The sequence below is a fragment of the Oryctolagus cuniculus genome, chromosome 15 (genome assembly GCF_051225735.1).
Source record: "Oryctolagus cuniculus isolate XC-2025 breed Fujian yellow rabbit chromosome 15, ASM5122573v1, whole genome shotgun sequence".
NCBI lineage: Eukaryota > Metazoa > Chordata > Mammalia > Lagomorpha > Leporidae > Oryctolagus > Oryctolagus cuniculus.
The window spans coordinates 46797547-46816181 of NC_142881.1; the positions used below are offsets into that span (position 1 = coordinate 46797547).

An 18635-nucleotide genomic window follows, 5' to 3' on the forward strand; every position below is an offset into this window, starting at 1 on the left:
CTAGGAAACTTAAAAACAACACTACTAGTCAAACAATACCCTATACCTTGTGCAGTTGTGTGAGTGCAGCCTGTTGAAATCCTTGCTTAGTGTATACTAAGTTGATCTTCTGTATATGAAGGTAATTGAAAATGAAACTCGATGAAGGGTGGGATGGGAGAGGAAGTGGGAGAGGGGAGGGCCGCGGGAGGGAGGGAGGTTGGGGGGGGAGCCACAACAATACACAAGTTGTACTTTGTAAATTCACATTTATTAAATAAAAAAGCACCTTTTCAAAGTAATTCTGTTTAAATCACATTCAAAATTACTATAAAAACATTGGACATTATATCATGTTTGACAGACAGTATTTTTAGTCCCTGCCTCCTATTAAGCAATTTATATTTTTGTGTAATCTCTTTCACTTAATCATTGGCAGGACCTCTGACTTGTTTTCAATCAGTAAAATATGACTTTGGTGACTGGTTGTCACTCTATGATCACATTATATTACACAAAGCTCGGTCTTCCTAACAGACTAGCCTTACTCCCCTTGATGAACCAAGTGGCCCTGTTGGGTTAGACCACACAGAGAGGAGCTGAGGGTAGCTTCTGAAATTTGAGAGCTGCCTCTAGCCAGCAGACCAGCAAGAGGCTCTGTTCTACAACCTTACATAAAGTAATTCTGTCAGCAATCTGATTTAATTGGAAGTGGAGCTTTAGTCAAGTCTCCGTATGAGACATAATCTGGCTAGCACGTTCATTGCAATCTTGTGAGAGCTGAAGCACAAGGTCCATTTAAGCCTGTCCCATGCTAAGTAAATTGTTTACACATGTCATGAACTGTGCGAGAAAATAATACTGTATTATTAAAGTCACTAAGTGTGGTAACTGGCTATATAGCAGCAGATAAGCTATACATTCTGCTGCCCCTAAAGTCTTGTTGGAAGGATTGGTAGTGATAAACAGTACTGATAATTGGTCCTTACAACATTCGCTGAGTCTTGAACTTGATAATTATGATGTGATTTTATATGCTGTATTCTTAAATACTTTAGGAACACGCCTGCACAATGGTACCCATGTGTACTGGAAAGCATTAGCCTCAATGTTCATAAAGACCAGAACGGAGCTCAATTTCCAATGCCTTCTCTAATTCTTCCCTTCTTAGAGACAACATGGTATGAGGCAGTTATGAAACGTTATTGTTTGATTACAGACGAGGGCAGGTGCTGAACCAGCTGACAGTGTATTACTACAGATTCACAGTTATGGACGGAATGAACACATGAGCCTTTCCTTGTAGTTAAAACTGTGAAATGCTGCCATCACCCTTAGTATTACCCAGTATTTAGGAAAGTCAGGATGGTTCAAAACTCAAAAAGACTAAAAACACAAGTCTTCTAAAGATATGTGGACAGGAACTCTTTGGGAATTAAAGTCTTTTCTTTAATATAAGTATTCATACTTGAACCAATCCTTTCACAAATAGCATCTACCAATTCTTAAACACCTCCCCACCATCACCAAAAAAAGTGTTTGACTTCCCCAGAGAGAAAAACAAAGTAGGCATACTCCAAAGGGAGCAGACACTTGGATAAAGAGATGACATGGGTGAGAGTCCTGTCTTATGGCAGTTGTTTTGAGGGACGGCTGAGTTTTTGCACTACGCGAGAATAGTTAAAGTGATGATACAAAGCCTGCCATCTTTCTTGCCTGAACAATCAGGAATTGGATTTGGGAATTATCAAAGGTGATGGAAGCCAAAAGGGACAATATTGGAAAGAATCCGGTAGAAAGAACACGGAGAACAAAATTCCACTTATGAACTGTGAGTTTCCAAATCTCTGGTTAACCATTAACACACACTTGCCTGGGGCAGACTAAAAGCAAATCAACTAAGAAACAAAATAAACTGACTGGAGATTTGAGCTGCACTCAGATTCTTAATTTTCAGTCTGAATTCAATCAGGTTGTCTGATATACAACTCAATGATTAACAAACACTACTCAGAAGATATAACCAAAGAGTCTCTCTATGATCCAACATTTACAATAACCAGGATATAGTACAAAACAAGTTGACATAAAGCAGGAGATATGCTGTCTTTTCAAGATGACAGACAATCAAGGAGGAACAATGTTGGAACAAGCAGAAAAGAATACTTAAATAGCTATTATAGCTATCCAAGGATGAAATAAAATCCTTACTATAAACGAAAACATTGCACTTATCAGCAAAGATACAAACTACAGAAATATGAAAAAAGGGCCTGAAGAATATAAAATCTGAAATTACAACCATAAACAAAATACCATTGAATAGGTTTACCAATAAAATAGATGGGGCAAAAAAAATATGCAGTGACTTTGACTATAGGTCAATTAAAAATACCCAGTTTGGGGGCCAGCGCTGTGGCATAGGGCTAAAGATGCTGCCTGCAGTGCCAGCATCCCATATGGGTGCTAATACAAAGTTCTGGCTGCTCCACCTCTCCTGCTCTCTGCTATGGCCTGGGAAAGCACTACAACATGGCCCAAGTCCTTGGGCCCCTGCACCCACATGGGAGACCCGGAAGTAGTTTTTGGCTCCTGGCTTTGGATTGGCTCAGCTCTGGATGTTTCAGCCATTTGGGGAGTGAACCGGCATATGGAAGACTTCTCTTTTCCTCTCTGCCTCTCCTTTCTCTGTGTAACTCTCACTTTCAAATAAATAAATAAATCTTAACAAACAAAATGTCCAGTTTTGGGGCTGGCGCTGTGGCATAGCAGGTAAAGCCGCCTCCTGCAGTGCTGGCATCCCATGTGGGCACCAGTTCAAGTCCCAGCTGCTCTGCTTCCAATCCAGCTCTCTACTGTGGCCTGGGAAAGCAGTACAAGATGGCCCAAGTCCTTCGGACCCTGTACCCACATGGGAGACCCGGAAGAAGTGCCTGGTTCCTGGCTTCAGATCTGCCCAGCTCCAGCCATGCAGCCATCTGGAGTGTGAGCCACCAGGTGGAAGACATCTCTCTCTCTGCCTCTCTGTATCTCTGTCTTCAAATATATAAATCTTTAAAAATATACATCTAGTTTACAGAACATTGATTATAATATATTAAAAAAAACTTTTAACAGAGACCTAGGGGCCTAAGGAACAATATCAACATGAGTAGGATGCCACTAATGGGAGTGCCAGAGATAAGCATCTCAGAGGCACATCAGCATGCAAATATTGACAAAATCAGGACTGATAATTTCTCTAATTTGCGAAACATATCTATTCATAAATTCAAAAAACTTAGCAAACTCTCCAAAAAAGATAATTATAATGAATACTACATCTTTCTATGCAAATTACAAGTAGTCAGCATTAAAAATTAAGTTGAAAACAACCAGAGAAATATTTTACTTTATGTACAAGAATCATGATTCAAATCCCCAGTGATTTCTGATCAGAAACACTAGAAGCAGTGTTTCAGGCAATGGAAATAATTATTTTTAAATATTTGTGCATTACTATAAGGCAGGAGTAATATTTGCAAATGATTATAAGGGTCATGTAGATAACGTAGATGAGTAAAGCAACTGTGGTCTAAGTGGACATATTTACCACTTGAATGGTACAGTTCAACTTCAGCTAATGACCATCTGACTGAAAATCAGGATCAGTATTACGATTTTGCTTCTCAAGAGAGGAGAGAAAGGTAGATTCAAAAGAAATTTCATGATTTTAGATACTGGCTCAAAAATTGTTTAAAATAATTTGTGGTCAGAGAAAATGTGAGTCAAATGAAATTTCAGATTACTAATATCTGATACTGCAAACTGAATCATAAATTGTAAGCTAGATGAAAACAAGCAAGCATACTGCGATTATTTAAGTAAGACCGACCAATCTGTTTTCTACCATTTACTTTACAGTGTGAGACTAATCTGAAAGAAATTATAATCATGATTACAAAAGCTAGAACTACTCACATTTTCCAGATAAATAGTGTTTGCTCCACATTATTTTGACATTAAAACATAAGCCAGAGGAGCTAGTGTTGTGGCACAGCAGGTTAAGCCACTACCTATATGGTCAGCATCCCATATCAGGTACCAATTTGAGTACTGACTGTCCCACTTTTGCTTCAACTTCCTGCTAACCTACTTAGGAAGGCAGCAGGGAATAACCCAAGTACGTGGGACCCTGACACCCATGTCAGAAACCCAGATGGAATTCCTGTCTCCTGGCTCCCTCTTGACCCTACTCTGGCTGTTGTGGCTGTTTGGGAAGTAAACCAGGTGACAGATTTTTCCATCTCTCTAATCTTTCCCTCTCTCTCTGTCACATCGATTTTCAAATGAGTCAATAAAATAAATATTTTAAATGAAAAAAAGAACATCACGCTGTTATGAGAACAAAAAATCACTAGAGTTATAAAAATGGTAGTACGTAAAAATAATCAGGTATTTCCTTCAGAGTTTCTAAAAGAAAAGCAGCTGGTGTTGAGGTCTCCACTGAGTTCACTTATCCCTGTGTAGGTAATAAAAAGCACTTGTTTTTGTTGCTAAACCCATAAATCATTAAAAGGAGAAAGCATTCAGAAAGAATTTCTGCACAGCTAACAAGGAATTTCATCCTCACAAAATACTAAAATTCTAAAAAGATAATTTGTGTATTTCTGTCTCAACTATAATCTAAACCTTGAGTACATATTTATTTATACATTTTTGGGTCTTTTTGCAATGCAATGCAACATTTATTTCCCTAAAATACATACACTGATCATTCTATATTGACTGATTTCATTTTTTGTTTAATTTTTGGAAGTAAGGATTAGGAAATGGCCAAAAATGTAAGTTAGAAACATAGCATACTCATATAATTAATTGTTAAGGAAAATCTTTAAAGAGTAAGCTAAGTGAATAGTTTAGAAACAGAAAATACAGTTAACTATTTCTGACTACTGTTTTGAAAAGCATTTCTCTTGTCTTTTGCTCCCCTGCTGTCTCTCTGGTCTAGAAGGCTTCATTTCTTGTATGACCATTCCCACATACTACTCTTCAGTCTCACATACTCAGCAAGTTCCCAACCCATGGTTTCATTTCTTCTGCTGACAAGCACATTCAGAGTTTACTTTGAGAAAAGTGTAAATAAACCAAATGACTTCAACTGCTTCCCTTAACCATTCTAACCTGCATGCATTTTCTCTTTTCATTTTTATCCTGTATTTGTTGGCAACTTTAACACATGTTGCACAACTGTTTCATTGAAACACAACACATAAGAGTTGGAACACATGTTGCCCTGAAATTGGATGGCAAAACCTAGCAGTGGCCAGATAATATTGGACAGATCACTCTAGCTCCTTTTCTTGCACAGAGTGATGCTGCTCCTAACCAATGTCTTTGCAATGGGAAGACGAATGACTTTATGATTCACTTAACTCACAATAAGTTTATAAAGCACATCTTGTCCTGAATTCTCAGTCCATGTGAGCTATATAGTCCTTTTTTCTTTTAACTTTTTTTTTGGTTTTTATTTTAAATGTAAGACATAAAAAGGAGAAAATTCAGAGTATAATGTTAACTTTACCAGTTTATATGCTTATATTAAACATAAAAAGATAAGTGTAAAATGATTAATCTCACTAAAGAAGTGGTTTTAAAACTGTTTGGGAGGCCATGGTATCCCAAGAAATTACTTCGGAAAAATAGGGGGAGAATGGCAGATAAGATTTCAGTTCTACATTAAGGTAAATAATTCTGAATCTTTCTGTTTTTTTTTTTTTATGTTATTTTGTATTATTTGCATTGCTTGAAGAAAGGAGTTCATGATTTAAAACACAATGTAATAATCTCTGGTCTGATGGAAAAAAAAGGGGGGAGGAGGAAGAAGAGGAGAAGGAATAAGGAGGGAGAATGGGGAGAAGGAGGGAGAAGCAGGGAGGAGGAGGGAAGAGGTGAGAGGGAGTAAGAGAGAGGAAAGGGGGGAGGAGAAGAGAGGAAGAGAGAGGAGGGAGGGGAGGAGGAGAGAGGAGAAGAGAGGAGGAAGGGTGAGGTGGGGGGAGGAAGAGACAGAAGAGGGGGCAGGAGGAGGAGGTGGAAGAGGGAGAAGAGGGGGAGGAGAGAGGAGGCAAAGGGAGGGGGAAGGAGAAAGAGAGGTAGAGGAGGAGGAGAAAGAAGGAAGAAGCAAAATAAGAAAAGGCCTACAGCTGTGAGGAGATAGATACACTAAGAGGCAGTTAGGTCAGGTCCCTATCAGAATGAGAAAAAGGGGGAAGTCTCTTTAAGAGTGCATGAAAATATTTCTCCTCAAAAGCTACCTTTAGCAAGACAAAAGTGTGGATCTCACCCTTGTGAGTCTAGTCTTGCCATGAGAAATAGAAATAGAAAGAAATGACCTATTCTACCCTTCTTAAGGCTGTTTCGTTTTGTCTTGAGCAGTGCAACAGGATTACATTCTGGCCTCTGGATGGGATTTCTCCCCACTCTTTGCTTGTTCCTTGAATTGTGCTTCAAAGACTCCACTTCATTTTCTCAGGTCTGCCTTTCTTGGAGCCCCTTGTTGGCTGCTGTGGCAGGAGGTTGCTGTCCTAAATCAATCTTGCTTTGCTCTCTGCCTTGTCCTCAAGAGAATTCTTTGAGACAAGAACCTAGATCTCCTCTTTGTCATGTTTTCCCTGTAATACAGCTACTGGCTTCTCCCTCTGCTGTGGTTTGGCTTTCATGGTGGTTGACTGGACACTTAAAGTCTTTTCCACACCAGAAATGCATGTGGTGTGAGTTTGCATAATGTGGTATGGTGAGATTGTTGCTATTAATTATCAAATTCTATAAAGCATATGCATCACACTGGTTATATCACTAACAATGATTTGTGTAGAAAACTCAGAACACCTGGGAGTACACAAATATAATGTGAATTTAGTAGAGACAGCATCTTACGCGTATAAAGAAATGTTTCTTAAACTTTCCCCTGAAAATACTGCCAAAAATTACCATGCACAAAGTAGTATTATAAAACAATTCCATTCTAATTTCTAATAAGATTTTCATTATGAATGGGGTTCTGCAAACTAATAGAATAATGTAATATTTTGCAGCTAAAATAAGCATTAATTTTATTCTTCATAGTGGAATCCTGTTACTTAGAGGTATTTACATACCGGATCATCTGGATTATATTGAATAACGTATTCTATCTGTCCATTTGGGCCATCATCTATGTCAGTAGCTCCATTGTCTCCTGAAAATCCTGTAAATATTGTGGTGCCAACTGGGGTAAGCTGAAAGGGAAGCAAATGAAAAGCCGTCAATTTTCATTTAATCAGCTGCACATCAGAAGTGTTCCAGCACAAAGCCAGTGCTTCATTACACAGCCACAAAACTGAAGCATTTCAAAAAATACTTACAACTTTACATTTTTTTGTTTAACATGTGTGTGTTTTACTGAAATGCAGAGTTACAGAAAGAATGAGAGACAGAGAGATCTCCCATGTTGCTTCACCCTGCAAATGGCCACAATGGTACAATGGCTGGGGCTGGGCTAGGCAGAAGCCAGTATCCAGGAACTCCATTTGGGTCTTCCACACAGGTGACAAGGCCCCAAGTAGTTGGCACATCTTCCACTGCTTTCCCAGGTGCATTAGCAGGGAACTGGATTGGAAGTGGGGCAGACAAGCGCCCATATAGGATGTTGGCTGTGACTTAACCTGCTGTGCCACAATGCTAGGCCCCATAGGTATTCTTTTAATGTCTGAAATTTCCAACTAGATTTGTGTAAATATAAGCCTCTGATTCAGTATAAAGCACTTTTTTAACCAATGTATAGTCATTAGCATCTTAACACCTATGGAGAAAAAGCATCTGTGCTCCCCCTTAAACATTTTTGATGCAGTCCATTACCTTAATATTATGAGGAAGTTCACTTATTTTTATATCAAAAACCAATTTAGAGACAGCAATGTTAATTTCATGCAAACGGCAAGTTTTAGGGAGAGAAATTGAGAAAAATGAATGTTTCTCAGAGGAGAAATTTGGGAGTCTCTTCAGTTCCTTGTAATCTTGGTTGAATAGAAAGCCATCAAGTGACAGGAATTGCAAAGATGGCCACATCTTTTCATTTTGGATGCAAACAGAAACACAATATACTGTGTGTGGCATATAAAAGTATGATTTTGTGTTAGGCTATTTTTAAATGCCTAGCCTTAGTTCATACTGGTCTCCATTGCAAAACTATGTATTTTCTCTTCCTTGTACGTCTATGTATACTGTACTCTTAATGAAGTCATTTTTTTTCAATTCTCTCCCTTCCTATTCCTCAAAATTTAGCTGCAACTGTACTCCTTAAATTTCAACTTATTTTGATGTCACCTTCTATTTGACCATGTCTGAAATGTATAACATGGTTTTTTAAGTTACAGCTCTTAAATGCTATATCTGAAACCCACAAGCTCAATTATTGTGACAAAAAATAAGCTATAGAAAGCAAATTCCTCAATGAGCGTGCAAAAGAAAATGTTTACATAAACAGCAGAAAAAAGGAGAGCATACATGCAAAGTTTACTATGAAGTATGTTTCATCCCAAAACTTGATATTTTTCCTACAAGAAAATTGTCTGCAGAATTTTAGTGAATAAAATAAAACCAATACAGTGGGCATGCAGGCTAGCGGTTAGGGTCTCGGGTTTACAATGCTCACATCCCACATCAGAGTGCTTGAGTTTGACTCTCAGCTCTGGTTCTTCACTACAGCTTCCTGCTCATGTGGACACTGTGAGAAGCTACAGTGATGGCTCAAGGAATTAGGTTTTTGTTATCCACTTGAGAGATCCAGATGGAGTTGCCAGCTCTGCCATCTTTTTTTTTTTTTTTTTTTGACAGAGTTATAGTCAGTGAGAGACAGAGAAAGGTCTTCCTTCCATAGGTTCACACCCTAAAGGGCCGCCATGGCCATTACACTGTGCCTATCCAAAGCCAGGAGCCAGGTGCCTCCTCCTGGTCTCCCATGTGGGTACAGGGGCCCAAGCACTTGGGCCATCCTCCACTGCCTTCCCAGGCCACAGCAGAGAGCTGGACTGGAAAAGGAGCAGCCCATAGGACTAGAACCCGGCACCCATAAGGGAAGCCGGCACCTCAGGTGGAGGATTAACCAAGTGAGCCACAGAGCTGGCCCCCAGCTCTGCCATCTTAAACATTTGGGGAGTACACCAGCACACTGGAGCTCTGTCGCTTTCTCTCGCTTTGTCTCTGCCTCTAATTTATATATAAAACCATATAGAGATGCAATCATATTACAAGCACCTACAAGCAGACCAACTTTATATTCAGCACCAAGTAGTATGTTGTTCCCTTTGACTACAATGTTGAGAAAGATGAATAATCTCACTGGCAACAGTGACACTGTAATTTTGAGTACCAAAGATCTCTTTACAATTATGTCAGTTTAATATCTGCTATGGTCTCATGTTTCTACATGACAACATATACTTGGGTACAATAATGAAATGCCGTGGATTATTTATACAATGGAATATTATTAAGCAATAAAAAAGGAATTAAACCCTGTCATTTGAGGCAAAATGAAAACTAGAGGACATCATATGAAGTGAAATAAGCCAGACGTAGAAAAGATAAATACTACACGTTCTCCTTCATACGTGAAAGTTAAAAACGTCAATGTGAACAGAATTGGAGGACCTTGCTGAAGAAAAGCTGCTGGAGAAATGTCTTAAAGTCAGCCTTGACAATTGCATGTGCCAGTTTCTTAAACTCATTCTTCCCTCACCTATATTCTTTTACTTTTTTTTTTTTTTTTTTTGACAGGCAGAGTGGACAGTGAGAGAGAGAGAGACAGAGAGAAAGGTCTTCCTTTGCCGTTGGTTCACCCTCCAATGGCTGCCACGGCTGGCGTGCTGTGGCTGGCACACCACGCTGATCCGAAGGCAGGAGCCAGGTGCTTCTCCTGGTCTGCCATGGGGTGCAGGGCCCAAGCACTTGGGCCATCCTCCACTGCACTCCCGGGCCACAGCAGAGAGCTGGCCTGGAAGAGGGGCAACCGGGACAGAATCCGGCGCCCTGTCTGGGACTAGAACCCGGTGTGCTGGCGCCGCAAGGCGGAGGATTAGCCTAGTGAGCCGTGGTGCCAGCTCTTTTACTTCTTAATTTTTCTTGAAGTATCCTTGTATGCTATAAAAGTAGTTACAGACCTGAAAAATCAAATTGTTCTCCACAAATGAAACAGACTTGAATTTGTTGTCATGCAATAACTAGTGTTAGATTGACAAATTCAGCTTTTTCTCACAATGATAAAGCCATATTGTCATTGAATCTTTGATTATTTATTGAGAACTTATTATAAGCCAAAGTACTGTTTATATGACCATTATGCCAGTTTTACATTAATCCATATATCTAACATTTGTTTTATTCAAGTGTTTACCCAAATAAACTATGCATTTGAATTCTGTCCTTAAAAATAAGAATTATAATTATCTATTTAATATCCCAAGAAACAATAATTTACTGAAATATAATTTACATAAAAGAAAAACAGAGTACTCAGTTTTATTGTCAAACTGTCAAACAATATTTTGACATTTGTTTGTACCCAAGAAAATCATTACCAAAAATGAAAGAGAATATTTCTATCACTCTATAAAGATCACTTACATCCCTTTAGAGACCATCATGCCAGATGCAAGTATTTTTTTAAGATTTTATTTATTTATTTGACTGGTAGAGTTACAGAGCTGCACTGATCTGAAGCCAGGAGCCAGGTGCTTCTTCCTGGTCTCCCATGTGGGTGCAGAGGCCCAAGCATCTGAGTTATCTTCTACTGCTATGCCAGGCCACAGAAGAGAACTGGACTGGAAGAGGAGCAACCGGAACTAGAACCCGGCGCCCATATGGGATGCTGGTGCCGCAGGAGGAGGATTAACCTAGTACACCACAGCACCGGCCCTGTAAGTATTTTTTATTTCAACCAGAATAGCTTCATTTTGTCTGCCTCTTTGAACTTCAGTAAAATGTGTAATCTTTTCTGAAAATTTTCTTAACTGTTTTTGTCTTTGGACACATGTATGTTATTGTGTGCTTCAGTATTGTTCTTTATATTCCCTCTAACATAATTTTTGTACCTGTGTTAAAAAATCTTGACTCCATTTTTTATCATGAGATTAGAAAATTAATATTGAAGATAACTTCTGAAGAATTTTTTAAAAAGTCATGTAGAAAGTAAGAAAAATATTCTTATAGAGAGTAATATGTAGCTCTATCTACCTTTACTAAAACCTGAAGAGCAATTTATATGTATATGAACTTATTGAATGAGGAAGCTGTTGAGTTTTGAGTACTTGAATATTTTAAAGCAGCTGAATGATTGATTCCCACTTACATGCTTAAAGTGCAAAATGTCGTCACAGGTGGTTCTATGCCTTCTATAATCTCGCTCTTTTCCTCCCTTCCTCTTTCCTGATTCCCAGGGACTGTATGTCTGATCTGCTGAGGGGAAAACTGGGAACAGATAAGAGTACTAGAGCTTAGGCTTCTCCTCTATCTGCAGATGCTTCTGTGTGCTTCACATAAAATACTAGTGCTGTCTCTTCCAAGAAATTATATAGAGAGCAATGGCTCTGGAGTTCAAGCAATGTCCATGTAGCATGATTCTAAAGACTGTATTTAATTTGTATCAGTTATGTTTTATGAAAAATGACTTAATTTTATATAGAAGTTGTAAAGAAAATCTAAACAAAATGTGTAAAAGACTAAATGACTTAGTCTATGGTCAGACCACCCTGAATATGCCTAATCTCATTTTATCTAAGCAGGGTTGAGCCTGTAAGTTCGTGGATGGGAGAATAAATGACTCTATATGGTAATATGATCATTAATAGAGTTATTTATTGTTTTACACATTTTATATAGCTTGAATAGTATTTCACTAATTACTGCCTGTTAATAAATAATCTCTACATATGTTTGGAGAACCCCTTGATTTTCAAACTTTACATTAATTCTTAAGTTTATTTCCAAAGTAAAGATGAGTTGCAATAACAGATGGCTAAACCCTATACTAGGAACTTTAAAAGCCTTACCACTCTGAATACTCAATGGAGGTTTATTCCATAGTTTTTGTAAGTATACTTATTTTGTAGTTAAGCAATCATTAACAAAGAGATTTTGCCATATGTCATAATTCTAACACTGGGTGGATCAGGTTTGTAGCATAGATTTTTGATTGCAAAGAATTTATTCTTAAAAACTATGTAAAATATTGCTGTTGAATCTCATATTAATATTAATAAACTAAGAAAACATAAAGGGGAAAGAAATAACCATTGGTAAATAACAAAACTCAAGTTTCAAAGGTAATATGAGCTGTTGCAATTTTGATGACTTATTCCATCAATGATCAATTATTTTTGGACAGAAGGAAAAATGCATTTGAATTATTTTACAAAAGAGAAAGAAATTCTATTTAGCCAGTTCTTACATTTAAAAAAAAAAAAAACAATTTCACGTAAGTAATACTACTAACAACAGATTAGTTTTCAAGCGCAGTTTTTTATCATTTCCAAAATTCACTGTGATTTCAGTGTGTTAACCTTTCTATTCATAGTCAATCCTCTATTGCTACAACACTGGATAAAGCCTGAAAAAGCATTCAATAGATAAGTGTTAACATTACCAGAGGAAGAAGGAATAAAATATTCTCAACTACAATAATTTATAATTTCCTAAATGGCATCCCACCAAATCAACATTTATAAATAACAGAAATTAAGGGCGAAAGTTTGATGATGAAAAAATATTTAAAAAAGCTTTAAGTAAATACTCCTCACAAAATAACTTTAATCCTTAAGTACAAAATAACTAGTAAATATAATAGCAAAAGCTAAAAGGGAATATAAACGATAAAAGCTACTACTGTCCTGAATTCCGAAGGTACTATAAATAACATTATCACTTCTGTAGTAGCTCTGCCGAGTGTATAAGGTGTGAAGACATATGAAGTGAGTCCAAATTTAGAAACAGTTTGTAAACAGTCATGCTCCTGTTAAAGTAGTTAAGCCATCAAAGTCAGGAAGTACTGACAGACCGCTAAGACTGAAATCAGAAAGACAAGTTAAACAAATGCAACCTCTCATTCTAGATTGAATTCTTGACCTATAAAGGATCTTACCAAAACCAGCAAATTTTGAATGATATCTGCTGGTAAATAATATTGTAGTGTTATTGATATTATATATAATTTTCATGAAATTTCCAATGTTGATGGTAAAATGGATATGCAGAAGAGCACTCTATTTTAAAGGAAATACACACCAAAAGATAAAGATCTTAATGGGCTTCTCCTATGTAGCTTACTCATTATTGACATAGAAAAAATAGGTAAGTATTTACATAAACTATACAACATATATTATGAACCACTAAATTGTAGGCACACACTTATGTAATATATAATATAAATTCTTATATAGTCCATCTTTTGTCTCTCCTAAAAAAAATGCATGAAAACCTAGCAAATATGAAAAACCCTATATGTCATGTTTATATTGTTAAAGGTGTACATATATGTGTGTGTGTGTGTGCATAAGCACATCTGCCTTTTTAAACTTTCAATTTTGATGCTGCATCATCCTTCTCCTACAATCACATCTATATTATTATTTGTTGAGACATAGAAATATATTTTGACAGTATCCCATTATGTTGCACTGAATAGTGTTTCCTGGTTATTAATCTCACAAAGTCTGAAATGAACCAAGTAGAATATTTTGATTTGCCATTGAAAAGTCTGTCATAAGGAAAATAAACAGAAAGAAGATTGAAAACTATATTTATGAGTCATGGGATGACAATGTATTTATTCTTATTTATTTGATTATTTTACCATGCTACTCATTTTATCATACTATACATACAAAATTATTAGTAATATTAGTAATATTATTTTAAGGATACCTAGCAGTTATTCTAAGAAGAGTGGTAAAATAAAATAAACTTTAATAAAGGTTTTACCAAACAAAAATGCTGAAAGGTGAGATAATCAGGTAGGTGTATTTTACCTGGAAACAATATTTTGGGAAACATGATTGTAGACTGTATGAAAGTGGAGATTGCCAGTTTTAATTCTGCAGGCCACATTCAGTGAGTGTCATTTTACAATATTGGAATTCTAAATCATCACTAACTACTCTAAAAAACTGTATTATTAAAATTCATCCAAATGGGAAAGGCAGAAGTCCAATTTCACGGCTTACTGACATGATTCTATACATATAAATCCTTAAAGATACACCAAAAAGAACTAGAATAAATTCAAAAAATTCACATCATAAAGATCAGCATACTAAAATCAGTTTTTCTACATGCAATAACAAATTATCTGAAGAGGAAATCTCATTTACAATAGTCACACACACACACACACACACACAAATCTATCCAAAATTAAATTTAACTGAAGAAATGAATGATATCAACAAAACATTGATGAAAGAAATTGAGAAAGCACACAGAAATGAAAGGACATCCCATGCTCACATATACACCTACCTGATTATCTCACCTTTCAGCATTTATGTTGGGTAAAATCTTTATTAAAGTTTATTTTATTTTACCACTCTTCTTAGAATAACTGCTATGTATCCTTAAAATAATATTGCTAATATTAATAATTTTGTATTTATAGTATGTTAAAATGAGTAGCATGGTAAAATAATCAAATAAAATAAATAAGAATACACTGTCATCAATAATTTTAAATCAATAATTTTAAAGTGTGCATACTATTCGTCAATTTAAATACTTAAAGCAATGCATATCAAAACACCAATAATATTCTTTACAAAAAGAGGTAAAAGTCCTAAAATTTGTAAATATAATTCCAAATACCCAAAAATCTTAAGCAAAAAGCAGAAAACAAGAGGCATTATACTATGTGACTAAATTAATCAAAAAAGCTACAAGTTTAAAATATAGAATGTAGTTAGCACAAAAATAAATATATTGACCAACGTAACAGAATAGAAACTCTGAAAGAAAACCCACGCATCTGTGGCAAACTGACTTTCAACAAAGCTGATAAGAACATGCACTGGGCAAAGGACATTCTCTTCAATAAATGGTGTGGAGAAAATTGTATATTCATGTACGATAGAATGAAACTAGACCTCTCTCAGCTTATAAAAAAATCCAGTCAAAATGGATTAAAGGCATAAATTGAAGATCTGAAATTATAAAATAACTAGAATAAAATAAAGGAGAAATGTTTCAGGACATGGATATTGGCAAGGATATTTTTGGATCAGTCCTCAAAAGCAGAGGAATAAAAAGCAAAAATGGACAAATGGAGTTTATCAAATAAAGGATGTTCTGCATAGCAGAGAAAATAATCAACAAATTTAAGTAACCACCTACAGGATAGGAGGAAATCTTTACCAACTATATTATCTGACAAGGGAAATTTATAAGGAATTTTGAAAACTCAGTAAAAAATGTGATCATCTAATTTACAAGGGTGATACAATAAAATTTAAAAAATTCAAAATGAGCAATAGATATAAATATATTTCTCAAAACATGCAAATGGCCAACAGGTACATGAATTCTTTTTTAAAAGATTTACAAATTTATTTGAAATGCAGAGTTGAGAGACAGTGAGAACACCCAAGAGTGAGAAAGAATCTTTTTTCTGCTTGTTCACTCCCTAAGAACAGCATTAGCTGGGGCCGGGCAGGTGGGAGACGGGAGCCGAGAGCTTCATCTGGGTTTCCCGCAAGTAAGTGGGCCATCATCTGCTACTTTCCCAGGCACATTTACAGGGAGCTGGGTCATCAGTGAAGCAGCTAGCACTCAAACAAGCACTCACATGGGATGCTGGTGTTGCAGCCAGTGGCTTAACCTACTATGCAACAACATCAGCCCCTGTACATGAAAATTTATTCAACATCATTAATCATTAATGCCTAACAATCATTAATCAAATTAAAACTATAATGAGATCACCTCCTTCCAGTGAGAAGGCTAACATAAAAAAATGAATATTGTTAAGGATATGGAGATAAGAGAACCTTTGTATACTTTTTATCCCTCTGTATACTTTGGGTATGAATGCAAAAAAGTTTAACCATCATGGAAAAAATATGGTGATTATTCAGAGAATTAGAAAGAAAACTATTTTATGATTACTGGGTGTGTATCCAGAGGAAATGAAATGCATCTGTTAAGGAAACAACTCCAGACCCATGTTTACTAGAGCAAAATTCACAGTATACAGGATACAGGAATGACTTAAGTATCTCTCAGTAGATGAACAGAAAAACAAAATGTTGGACAGAACAGCATACACACAACTAAATAGTATTCATTCATGAAACAGATAAAATGTTTCCATGACAACATGGGTGGAACTGGAGGTCATTATTTGAAGGGACATCAATGAGACACACACACAAGTACCACATGAGCCCATTTATATGCAGAATCTGAAAGTTTTGATCTCATAGCAGTTGAAACTACTATAATGATTAACAGCGACTGGAAAGTGTCGGACGGAGGGATGGGGGAACATTGATTAACGGATTCTAAGTTATAGTTAGGTAGGAGAGATAAGTTCTGGTGTTCTGTGTGTATTAGTGTGAGCACAGATGACAATCTACTGGAGACTTATAAAATGCTACAAGAATGGATTTTGAACTTCTTCACTACAAAGAAATAGCAAATGTTTGCTGAAATCACTGCGCTGACCTTGAATTAAAACATTACAAAATGTATACAAGAGATCAAAACATGCACAGGACTCCATAACTGTGTACAATTTTAGGCATTTTTCTAAACTATTATTCATTTTTAATTGAGGAAACCAAGCATATTAGAAATCAATGTTCTGTAATTTTACTTGTGAGAAGTGACCCAAAATTAGAAATGATGACCCAAAAGGATGTTCTTTTTCCTCATAATGTTCTACCTAGAATATGGTTGTACTAAACTGAATCAATGAAATTTATATCCAAAATCAAGTATAACCATTTTTTAAAAAAATAGTCTTTTTATTAATATTAATTGTCCATTCACTCTTCTGTTGTCCAGAAAACCTTATTTTAAATATGGAGAATAAACATGAATCACTTAAATTGCATAGTCTTTTCTCTTTATGAGCCTTATCATTCATTCTCTTGCTTCATGAATTTGACCAGCACTCAATTTTGGTGTGAGGATACCTTGGCTTCTGCCTTAGATATGCTGCTTATTAGTAGTGAGATCTTAGACAAACTGATTAATGTTTCCCTATTCTTGCACTATCTCATCTGTAAAACAATGTATTTTTCAGTCTGTGTGTAGGTATGCATAAGTTTTAGAAGAGCTACTGCATGGGAAACACTTTGAATTTGTTTTGCATGCAATGCAGTTAGTGAATGGTTATATATAATATATATCACTGTATTCTGATCTTACTTAAACAATGAGGATAAGCTGTAGCTAAGTTGGTGAGAAGATCTAGGCAAAAATCTTACCATCAGCAAATTTTGACTAAGAACAAATTTCGAATCGATCTTATATGAAATTAGTTCCGAAGAAAAATACCTAATAATAAAAGTAGGAAAAACAAATTCTAAAAATATACTGAATCCAAAGTTACCAGATATTTAAGTTACTAACCAGAATACAGTTTTTGATAAACTTGTAATGTCGATGTTTATGAAACAACTTAATTGTTCCTGGAATCCAAGGTTATTTCAACTACAAATATTCATCTCCCAAAATAGAAAATGACATTTTAAGTTTGGACTTGTTAAGGATCCTTTGAAGTTGAATGTAGGTAAGAAATGAATGAACCTGATCAAACACAAATCTATGAAGCTGTCAAGCTCTTGGAACGTTTTCTATTGAGTGTCAAAAAGCTGTGCTTGTGGAAATGACTTGCAGATGGGGAAAAAGGGACATTCGGTCAAAGGGGAATCATACTAACATTGCTTCATCGATATGATTGCAGTGTTTCTGGGAGTGTGAAATAGGGCAAATTCTCAAACAGTTCCTAATCATATTATGAATAAATCTCTAATTTTCCCCTAGAGCTCTATGCAAATGATCGTAAATCATTTAACTCATGTTTACCAAGTTATTAAATATGCATGTTTCTTTTGTTGTCATCACTGTTATTTTAAACTATATAATGTATTCCAAAAATCTAGAGAGCTTTTACTTGTTTCTTTAAAAATTTTATCCACGTACGCTTATTTCTAAATTTAATTCAAAATATTCTACTTCCTATTTCACTCTTACCTCATATATTTTCCTTAAATGTTATACCTGCCACCAAATTGGTTTTTGTGGTTTCTCAACATAACAGGCTGTTTTTTTTTTTTTGTTTAAAAGTGATTGTGTTTGAAACAGGGAAATATCCTTTTACATATCATGTCCATCAGATCCCACAATATTAGACTTTTAACAAGTTACTTCAGATCGCTAAAATGAAATTATTTTTCTCTATAAATAATGAGATTTGCAGAGAGATTGTGAGAGTCAAACATTTCCTATTTGCAGGTCTGGAACAAAGAAGATACTAAATATCAAATATATACTATCATTTTTATTAATCATTCACAAGCTATTGTCTTTGGCTAAAAACTGAGGAATTCACAACATGATTATCATATCCAAGGATAATCACATACCCT

At 35.9% G+C, this 18635-nt stretch overlaps 1 protein-coding gene across 5 annotated transcripts in view; it reads right to left on the reverse strand.

Annotated features, from left to right (window-relative positions):
• PCDH15 (protocadherin related 15) overlaps positions 1-18635 on the reverse strand; it is a 1661037-nt gene that overhangs the window by 483737 nt on the left and 1158665 nt on the right. For all 5 annotated transcript variants that reach the window (XM_089314076.1, XM_089314072.1, XM_089314075.1 and 2 more), the window contains one exon: positions 7116-7235. In XM_089314076.1, the coding sequence (XP_089170202.1) occupies positions 7116-7235 (120 nt within the window). The remainder of the gene's footprint in view (positions 1-7115; positions 7236-18635) is intronic.